Source organism: Agrilus planipennis, unplaced genomic scaffold (assembly GCF_000699045.2).
Source record: "Agrilus planipennis isolate EAB-ADULT unplaced genomic scaffold, Apla_2.0 scaffold87, whole genome shotgun sequence".
Classification (NCBI taxonomy): Eukaryota; Metazoa; Arthropoda; class Insecta; order Coleoptera; family Buprestidae; genus Agrilus; species Agrilus planipennis.
Window position 1 is genome coordinate 289,310 of NW_020439134.1, and position 11,402 is coordinate 300,711.

The following is an 11,402-nucleotide window of genomic DNA, read 5'->3' on the forward strand; positions in this document are numbered from 1 at the left end:
TGTAGGTGAAGAGTGAAGATCTATGTCTGAAGTGCTATTGCAGCTTTTCACTGAACATATTAACTTTTTATTTGATTTAACTTTAGAAGAAAACTTCGTCGACTCCATCATCAAAAAAATTTTTACTTTTTTAACGTGTTTTATTATTTTAATAGTACAATTTGCGTGCACAGTTCCTGTGTAAATTTTTCCCTCATTCGAGTTATAAATTTTGCCACTAGATGGTGTATGCCCATTTGATGGATCCCAATTGTTCGTAATTTGTTTGTGGGTCTTTTGTGTCCGCACGTACGCGTTCATTGGGTTTTCAAAATTAAATAATTCACGGAAATCCCAACAACAATATTATTGAAAAATGCGTCTGCATTGCTGCGACGTATCATTCTTATTTCCCGAACTTCATCAACACATAAACTTATCTTCAAAGCAAAAATTTAGAGGCTCCATTTCCATCGAAATTACACATATATCAAATATTATAGAAGCAATTAATATAAAGTCGAAGAAAACTATTTTAATATTTTCGTTCAAACCAACACCAAAGGCAATGGTCTCACTCAAATGTCATATTTCTGCCCAAAAAAGACCCTTAGGATTTAAGTAATTACCGACCAATTAAATCTCCTGTCATCACTCTATAAACCATTCTCATCCACTGCAGAGAAGAGGATTAGCAATTCTCTCGAAAACTTTAACTTCAATGAACAAGCAAGATTCCAAAGAGGCTTCAGCATTACTGACCATATTCACTCACTGGAGCTACTCACAGAGTAGTACGAAGAGTTCCAGAAGCCATTATATTTATAGTACTTAATATTTATTGATTGGCAGAAAGCTTTTTGGCACCATATTTAACTGACAGGTACGGGAAGCTCTACAGTCACGTACCCTGATGTCTTGCCACAAGATAAGCATTCTTCTGAACCACCTTCTACACCACTTAAATGAAGACTACGGTAATGTGATCCTCAGTCGTCGGAATCTTTATCGTAGTACTAGAAGCAGTCAACGGAGTTGAGACGGGAAATACATCAATCATCTTAGATTCGCAAATGAAATTGAATCATGAAAAAAGGCAACTACAAATGTCGGATTACATATACACCTGACACCCCACCATTCCACAAGCAACAAAAGTAACGGTGTAACGAATGCTTTATCCTACTCGCAGAAATTAAAACGGAGTTAGGCAGATCACGTAGCCATAGCCCTATCGGACCTAGCGTATTGCAATGTCGGAAGCTACAGAATTGAGTCGATTGGACACGTGTAGAGGACATGCAAAATTTTGAGTGCAATAATTAGATGTTCAATAAGAACTAATGTATGATAAAATTATTCAGACCTGTTTAGTTTTATTTACAATGTTAATTAAGACATAACAGGGGAACCGATAGGTTTTATCATTTATAAGGTTTCGGACAATTAATAATAATTTTTTTAAGCGCATATTCCATTATTGAAATTAAGAGGTTAGAAAAATTAAAGAAAAAACCTGGACGAAAAGTCCTTTAAGGTACCTACTTTGATCAAATTAGTATCTTAATTGTCTTGCACTAGTAATCAAATCATGCCGAAATGAAGCATATAGTACGACTCACCACGGTCGTCCGACACGAGGTTGAGTTTGGCATTTACCAATCTGGGATATGGTACGTCCGATACAAATATGCGGCCACGTCCTACAGGTAACGGAAGCAGAAGACCTTTTACGAGATCGGCGGATGACATCATGAATAGATAAAAGAAGTCAAAGATAGAGAACACTGCGAAGCAAAATTGAAGGGGGATTTTATCCTATTAATATAGTAGGAGTCCTTACCAAGTAATGCTTTTTTGCAAGCATCGATAAAACATAGACGATAATGAAGTATTTACGCGCACATGTGTAAACTGCTGAAGTTACTTTTGCCACATGATCCAATTTAATAAGGAACTGTAATTAATCCATAAAAACTCAAATAAATTATTCTATCACAAAGACTCGCTCGTCATTAGATGCTGTGTCTAACCATCCTTCACTGATGTCGCATAAGTGTCCACTATTACTCTACTAATGCTACCTTTCCGTCAGTAACAAGCATCAGCATGATCGGCTCCTATCCGAACCACTAAGTCTTGTTAATCTCAATAACAAATGACTACATTGGTGACCTCAGTGTGATTGGTTATAAACTGCCGACTACGAAAAACGGAGAGCCGCCGCCTCACCCGCAAAGCCTTAACCACCCGATAGCTTTCCTCAACCACACAGGTATCAGTGTTCATTAACTAGCAGTAACACACTTCTGAACAGTCGAAGGTACCAAACGACAACAAAATGCTTTACTTTGTTTCAACTACATTGGTGACTCCTATTACGCAATTGAGGATGAACTACTACCCACACCGCCGTAAAACCCTCGCCATCGACCACAAAACTGTCTAAAAGCTAATCGATGGATTTAACTAATTTCCAGCGAATATTCTGACATAATACAAGCAACAAACATGTAAGTGATATTCAATGCTTTAATTCTCGACAGCACTTGAGTATGTCCGCGAGGAGGGACCGATCGATGAACGGCAAACTTTGTACTAGCCGACGAGGATAATACATCATACCCTGACTGACACATATTTGCCGCTTAACAATAGAAGTTACAGAATTATCGAGAAGAATGAAAACTGTTCAGGAAAATTCGATAATAATATAAATAGGCCTCTAGACGACAGCCGCAGTTAATAATGTCATTGACAGTTAGAGTCAAACAAATAAATGTTCCGTGGTAAATAGTAAAAAAATAAAACAAAATTTTCATCTTCAATTCCTTCAGTTTTGATATAAGGTCATCAAAAAATAATCCTACATTTTCATTGAGATTTTGATGTCTGAGGCGGTCTATTATGTGTCATGTGTATTATCATGTCACAAGATTTGTGGACCTGAAGAGAAAGCTTGAAATCAATTTTCTTGTTGCATTCGCTCCTGTTATATCTTTTCCAGTTTTTCCATGTACTTTCTTTTTATTTTCATGTCATTCGTCTACTTCTGTCGCATTGTGAGTTATAAAGTTTTGTCAGCTCACTTCTATGAAAAGTTTCTCTGTACGATACGTACGGTTTCTCGGACATTTATTACTATCGGCTGCTTTGGCGTCATAGTAACTAACGTCGTTGATGGTCCTAATTTTCAGCGATGCAACTGAATCTTTTCATTTTCGAGTGATCTATGTCCGAATGTGTTGTGAAGTCATGCTCGCGAATTTTGGAACGAAGCCAGAGGGTTGAATAGCATCAGCTCGGAAAACAGCGGGAAATAGTGAAATGTCAGAAAAGTTGGAAAAGTTGTTTCTTTTGACAACTAATTGAAAGATTTCGAGCGAAAACATTAAAGTATCTTTGCAATTTCAACTTTATTGTTGCGAGAAAGGAGGAATTAAACGGTAAAAGCAGACGCTGTGACTAACTAGGAAATACTTTCAAATGTTACTTGGCTCTATTATCTAACGTTAAAGTCACCTGTTTGCATATGCTAAATTAAAAATAGTAGGTACCCAGACCATAATACTACTAAAATCATGACATATATAATTGTCTTTATTATACCAGATCGATTTATAGATGAACGATAGCCTTTTAACTAAAGCAAAGCAAATGAACTATCATTTTGTATTCTATTCTATTAATGTATAAATCGTAGCGATCACCCTAATTAATTAGGTGGGGGGCGAGATATAAGTATTATTATTTTTAAATTACAAACATCAATATGCGGATCTTAATTTTAATAATGCTGTAAAGTTTTCATGCCTGAAAAATTCGTATTCATAATTTGATCTATTAATTTCTCTAAAATTTATTTAAATATCTAATATAGATGAAAACATAATACGCATCATAGACTTTGTGTTTTATTTTTTTTTATAAAGCCTACAAAATGGAAAAACTCTTATCTATGTTGACTACTTTGCAACGTGCCGTTTTGCGTCCGCAATGATGGCGTCTATCGTCGTCATAGGATTGTTTAATAGGTCATTGTGTAAACAATGAAGAGTACTGTTGTTTGTCATGTTTCTGATTACCTAGAAACAAAAAGATGCGAACAATGATTACACAATACCCTTCAAAACAGCGGACACGTAGGAAATTGAAACAACATTATTTTTGTACAAAGTGTTAAATAAGAAATTAAGTATCTGTGACGATTCGAGTTTCCATAAGTATGTACATTAGGTCCTCAATTGCGAAACTGTTCATGTCATTGGTATGTGAATACTAGATCCACCTTCTACACGAACGCTTATCGACACAAAATTTAGAACAAGAATGTGACATCCTTGTACTATTCTTTGCCCCGCAATATTACCCTCATTTTCGATGAAAATTGACATTGACAGTTGTCACCATAACATTAGTTTAGCACGTCGTTAACCCAGCCAAACAATGTTGACCTTGAAATCTGTCATAAACAATCTCGCAAAATAATAATCTCCCACGTTTTGCAGCACCCTGTCCGCGTCTTTGAAGAAAATGAAAGCTTAGTGTTTTTAATTGGTAGCTCGCGTCTTTCCATTTCAGTTAGTCATAAATAAGCGAATGTATATGTTTATTTTAAGATTATTATTGGGAGTATTTTAACTATTGCAATTAAATAGGCTGGAAAAGTTCTTTCACTTAAAAGAAAATTGCTACAATAGGTATCACCGACGAACGAAGCTCGGGCCACCACCATCACTAAAAAGAGAATTTTATATACTTATTTTGAGATAGAAGATAAGTACTGGTATGTAAGGAAAGAAAAGGTAGAGAAAAACGAATGTAAAGATAAGAGACGAATGATTAGAAGAAGTTGCTGATTTTAGGTACCTAGGACGTCAAATAAGTCAGGACGGAAAGAGCTGTAGAGATATAAAGCAGAGGATAGGTTGAGTCGCCTTCAATAAAAAGAAGTCACTTCTATGCTCGCGAACGATTAATTTAGAAATTCGCAAAAAATTGTTAAAGGTAAGTATATGTTTGGAGCGCGGCGCTGTACGGGTGCGAAATATAGACGGTGGGCGCGGCGGAAATTAAAACGTTAGAAACGTTCGAAATGTGGCGCTACCGACGAATGATGAGGATACCGTGGATAGAGAAGGTTAGAAATGAAGAGATTTTAAAAACAATAGGCGAACAGAGGACTCTGTGGAAGTCAATCAAAAATAGGCGGGTTAGGTTGGTAGGATACCTTCTCAGGCATGAAGGTCTAGTCAGAAACATATTGGAGGCAGAAACAGGAGTGCTCTGGCACCTGAAATTACCACAGTTGTAAAAGAATCAGTGGAACCATCTCCTAACCATTCATCTGCTAAACATACCTCTGCTTTGCGTTTGTCAAATCGTTTTGTGAGAAGAATTTTACTCGCAAACCTTATTGATACAAATTGATGATCGTGTAAGAACTTACTGAACAACACTGAAAAAATCGTAGAGCATTTTCCAACGATATTCTTCAGAACTTACTTATCTGACTGTACCAACAAGCCAAACTTTCGCTACTGGACAGCAGGGAATCCGCGACATCTCCATGAAACACCACTTTGCAGTCCACATGTTACCATTTTGTGTGCTTTTGGATCATTTAGAATTTGAGATCCCTATTTTTTTGAAAAGGGATTCGTAGCAGTTACTGTAACTGCCGATCGAAATATGCACATGCTACATAATTTTGTAGATTCAAAGCATAAGGAACTTTACCATCCAGATGTGTGGTTCCAACATGATGGAGTAACGGCTCATACGCCAAGAAGGTCAATGGACGTTTTTAGGGAAATTTTTCCAGGACATGTAGTCTTGTTGCGTGGAGACATTACATGACCTACGCGTTCATCCGGTCTTGCCCCATACGAGTTTTTCCTTTAGGCTTATGTGAAAGCGAAGGTCTTTGAGCACCATCGCCGAAATCATTGACGAATTGAAGACAGCAATATGCCAAGAAATCGCAGTGAGTGATAAAAACATTCAGAAGTTAGCTCCGAATGTCTATCGAAGAAATGGTCACCACTTGGACTGTGTAATTTTCAAAACTTAATAAGACAATGCCATAGTATACATTTTCGTTTAATAAAAAATTAAGTTCTAAATAGCATTTAAAATACCGTTTTTATTAAAACTTAAAATATGCGAGACAATTTTGCCGACCCCTGTATTTTATGGCTAAGCGAAAAACTCATACTCTTCGTCACTCTTCGTGAAATTTGAAGATGAGTAGAAGTTTATTGGAGAAATATTACATTCAATTTAAGAAGCTTTGTGTAGGTGTATATGAAGTGACGCGAAAACCATCTGGTTGAAAATATTCAACAAAAACTTTAATCGTAATTTTTATTTGTTATTTAGTACCTACAGCGCGTACTCTAGAAAATGAGATCTTTTTAACCTCCGGAATGAAAGAAGACAAGGAATGTATATTGAAAAACAACAAAAAAGTCTTACGACAATGGTAATAGTCTTCTTTCGAATAATTGTATTAGGTACGCGTTTTCCCAAAAAGCTTTATTCAATTTTCTGTAAAATTATATAGATTCTGTACCTCGAACCAGATATCTGTTTAATCAATGTTGTTCTCACTGTTGCAGCTCTACTAATCCTCGCGGGAACAGCAGTGTATCCAGTGGGATGGGATAATCGAGAAGTGCGAGAATCCTGCGGGAATACGAGCCATATCTACAAATTAGGTTTGTATTTCCAAGTGGTATAAACCTACATCTAACAAGTAAACTCAATTTTGTCACCGTCAGGCTTTCTCCACTTAGCGAGGAAAAAATAACGATTAAACCTCTAAACCTCCGTATCAGGAACGAATATTTTCTACGTAGGACCGTTTCTTATGTCATTTCTTTTTCCTTGGGAGATTTTTAACATTAAGTTAATGCTTCTTCGACTTTTTAGAATTTCACTTTCCCATTTATTCGTTTACTTCATGTTTATTTTGTTTTGTAAATGTAAGGAAAGAGAATTTAATAAAACCAAATCGAATTGAGCGACGTACAAAGAAAAATAGAGTTAATTTGAAAAACTATAAGGTTTAACTTAAGAATATATGAAATGAAATAAACAAGTAAAAAAAATTGTAGTCGAATACGATTTTAATGTGCGCGTCGGAAATGTCATTAACTGTATGAAACAAATTAAAAACCAAAGAAACTTTAAAAATGGTGTGATATTACAAGAAATATATTCAGATTTTAGTTCGAGAAGTTACACTTTCTTTTTCTTATTTCGATGAAAGCACGGAAAAATAATACAATAAGACTTCGTTCGTGCTGTCTTTTCCTACCGTAACCACGCGGTCCTAAGCGTATCCGTCAAAAAAACAGGTCAACACAGCGAAGCTAATTTTAGATATGGTGTCATAAAGTACATATCCGCCTTTTCTTTAAATATTGAAAAAGTTGATTTTCATTATATATATTGTCGAATGTCACTTTAGATTATCAAGGTAACGAGACAGATATCTTTTTTTTTAAATCCTTTAAAAGTCCCCTTTCGTCATACCGAAATTATATACGTCACTCTTTTATATCTTACGGATTTTATCTAAGGGATATGAAATAAAAACTTAAAAGTTTATTGTCAATAAATCGTACTACACACAAGATAAAAACGACGATTTTGAGTGTATCTGCTATTTGTCGAAATAGTAATGAGTACATCATTATGCAACATTAAAATATAATAAAAACAAATAAACTAGAAAAATTAGAACAATACAGATTTAAAAGAGGGATAGGGTTGTGAAATGTGAGTGGTCAAACATCTGAATAGCAATAAGTAAGTTGTAATAGGTAGGTATTCAATCAGCTATACAAATAATGTTGATCGTACTCAAAAGCGTTGAAAACCTAGGACATTTAGAAGATTTAGCAATACATAAAATGTCAGAGAATATTTCATTAGGAAATGTACCTAATAATTTTAATGTTCTTTACTCTAGATAGGATTTAAACCGCAAAAATTCGCTTTAGAATTTTGATTTGCTGAACAGCTTGCATCGAAATGTCGTTTTAACATCGTAAGACTTTAGTTGGTTTTGATTTGGTGTAAAATATAAATTGTATGTAACATACAAGTCGTCGCGTCTACAATCCCATACGAACACTACACACAAGCTACGAGCTACGTACGAGACCAAATAACGACTCCACGGTTCGCGTCGGTAGCAAAAGAGCTCTGCTCTAAACTTCTGACAGTTTATACATTATGTGCTTCATGCAACTGTGCCTATATTCTCGTTGTCGTGTTGTTGTCCGGGATGTGGGTAAAAGCCCGATCTCGGAAATTGCCTGCGGGTTCAGCGGTGCATATTAGGAACGTGAAAGAAGAACAATATGACAACTAGTGGATAGGACGTCTCATCTTCCAGTATGTACGTACGTGTGCTACGGGGAAATTCATATTTGCATTCAATGCGCGGTGACGGATGGCTTTCTGCGGACGTCACCGGTGAACGGACGACTGACATGACGTTAGCGTCGCGCCGTCATGAACCCAATATTACTGAATGCTTAAGGAACACTAATGTGTTCTGTTTTTTTTTACAAATTGAAACCTACTTATATAAATAGAAAAGGTGCCGAAGTAAAATGGCAAAAATACAAGAACTTCACGTCTAAGAAAGAAGTTCACAGATCTCGATTTTCACCACTTTAACACGGCCGGGTGAAAACACTTTAAGCCGACGTGTATTTGATCGTACACTGCTGGCTGCTCGAACGTTACATTAGGAATTTATGTTATGGAATATACACTGATATCCACCTTTACAGTAGCCATAAAAGGAACCTGCTATCCGCAGGGTGGCCCATGCTATCTAATGCAAAAATAATTTAATTTATGAATCTTATTATTTTATTCTTCATCGTTAAATGACTTATTCTCCAAATCATTGGCGATTATTAGCATTACCTGTAATTTATCGGCTACTACTCTAAATAATTCCGCAGTGCTTATTCTGTGCCAATTGTGGTCGTTTTTGAATCACGATGTTCTACAAGGTACAGGACTAGGATAACGTTTTCCTTTTATCTTTCCTTTAATAATTATCTGAAGCAGTTCATTTTTCCGATTAGTCTTTACTTGACCAAAGTATTTCCACTTCCATATTTCGATTATTCTCAGTACTTCTGCTTCATTCTTCACAAGACGTAAAATTGATTCATTAGGTACTATATCCAACCATGTTATTTAAACATTCTGAGATAAGCACCCATCTCGAAAGTTTCAAGTCTTTGGAGAATCGTTTCTATGAAGGTATTGCCTCCATCTCGTAAAACAGAATACTAAAGGCATAACATCGTAATACAGAAACTCTTAAGGCAATTTTTAGATCTCTACTTGTCAACACTTTGTGCATTTTCTTAAAAATTATGTTTTTGCTTGCTCTATTCTGCTTCTGATTTCTTGAGGTGAATCCCATTTTTCATTTATTCAGCATCCTAAATATTTGTACCATTGTATCTACTCTTTCTTTTCACTCGATTTACTTACATTTATAAAAATTATAATTAACTGGTCTATGATTCGTCACAATTGTTAATAGTGCTTATAATATTAAATCAATTTTGGATTAGGTTATTGTTGCATGCCTTTCTTTTCAGATACCAGGAGATATTCAAAACTCAATATTAACTAAAATTAAGGAACAACATTTTACAAATCACGTTCAACCTTACATTATGGTTGTTGGTTCTACATTATCAAACATTACTGAATCTTACCTAGTAATTGATACGTCTGTATATAAAGGAACCTCTGTTTTACAGTGTTTAGATATTTGTTTTAAAGCCTTCCACGTTTTGTCAGCGGAATACCCTGCTGAATCAGAGCATATATGGTTGTTACTTCAACATCATATTTATAAAATAACTACTCAATGGGATAAAAAGATACCATATGTGTATACATTACTGAGTGAACTATCACACAACAATAAAAATTAAATTATTGAAAATTGACATCAAAAATAATGTTTTTATGCCCATTTTGTTCAGTTCAATTTGATAAAATTTTCAAACTTTCTACTCATTTAAAAATAAAGCACCGATTTTGTAAAACATTTTCCTGCANTTCGTCTTCTATCTTTATATTCGCTCTTTCCCTACTATTTCTTCCTTTGCATACCAGTATTTTAGTTTTACTTTTATTTATTTTCATTTTACTAAAAGCGACACAACCTTGAGCTATCCTCTGCTTTATATCTATACTACTCTTTGCCTCCTGACTTATCTGACTTCCTGGATACCTAAAATCAGTCACTTCTTCTAATTTTTCGTCTTCTATCTTTATATTCGCTCTTTCCCTACTATTTCTTCCTTTGCATACCAGTATTTTAGTTTTACTTTTATTTATTTTCATTTTACTAAAAGCGACACGACCCTGAGCTATCCTCTGCTTTATATCTACTCTTTCTTTTCACTCGATTTACTTACATTTATAAAAATTATAATTAACTGGTCTATGATTCGTCACAGTTGTTAATAGTGCTTATAATATTAAATCAATTTTGGATTAGGTTATTGTTGCATGCCTTTCTTTTCAGATACCAGAAGATATTCAAAACTCAATATTAATAAAAATTAAGGAACAACACTTTACAAATCACGTTCAACCATACATTATGGTAGTTGGTTCTATATTATCAAACATTATAATTAACTGGTCTATGTTTCGTCAGCATATCTAAGAATGTTAATGAGAATACCACTGAGTATCGCATATTCTTCAGCTCTGTCTATTACAGTTCCATAACTTTCATTCTACACATTGAAATAACAAATGGCAACCAAAACATAATCATAACTTCAAAATATCCAATTCAAATAGAATAGATCCTCTAAACTGTATAATGAGTAAAACGAAGATTAGACAGGGGAACATTTGCGATAGTAAGAAGCCATCCACGAATTTAGAAACAAGATATTTTCGTGCGCAAAAGTTGCTAAAGTAGGTAAAGCCTGTTCAAAATTTATTGATGTAAAATTCTCAGAAACGAGACCGGTCAATTCTCGAAACCCAAGGGTCTGTCAAGGCTGTCACATACATACAGTGGCGTAAATTTAAATCTTCGAAGTGATTAGAAGTTCGCTGGGTACCGGATAAAACATACATACACTTTTAATTAACACAAATTAAAATGTAATTATTGTAAACATAAGGTAATAGATCAATATTAAATAATAATAAGAACAGTGTTGTTCTTAACGATTATTAAATAGATAGGTACAAGAATCAAAAAAAATGACAAAATATTTTCTAATACACATGTGGATTATATTTATTTAAAATATTTAAAAATAGTCGAGTAGGTACCCAGCGAACTTTCAATTACAAAGATTGAAATGTACGCTACTGCTTATGTACAAAAGCTGGGGCAAACCCCC

The 11,402-nt window shown here is 34.8% G+C and overlaps 1 protein-coding gene across 3 annotated transcripts in view; it reads left to right on the plus strand.

Annotated features, from left to right (window-relative positions):
* LOC108740131 (LHFPL tetraspan subfamily member 6 protein-like) overlaps window positions 1-11,402 on the plus strand; it is a 216,889-nt gene that overhangs the window by 190,580 nt on the left and 14,907 nt on the right. For all 3 annotated transcript variants that reach the window (XM_018474337.2, XM_018474336.2, XM_018474338.2), the window contains one exon: window positions 6,600-6,698. In XM_018474337.2, the coding sequence (XP_018329839.1) occupies window positions 6,600-6,698 (99 nt within the window). The remainder of the gene's footprint in view (window positions 1-6,599; window positions 6,699-11,402) is intronic.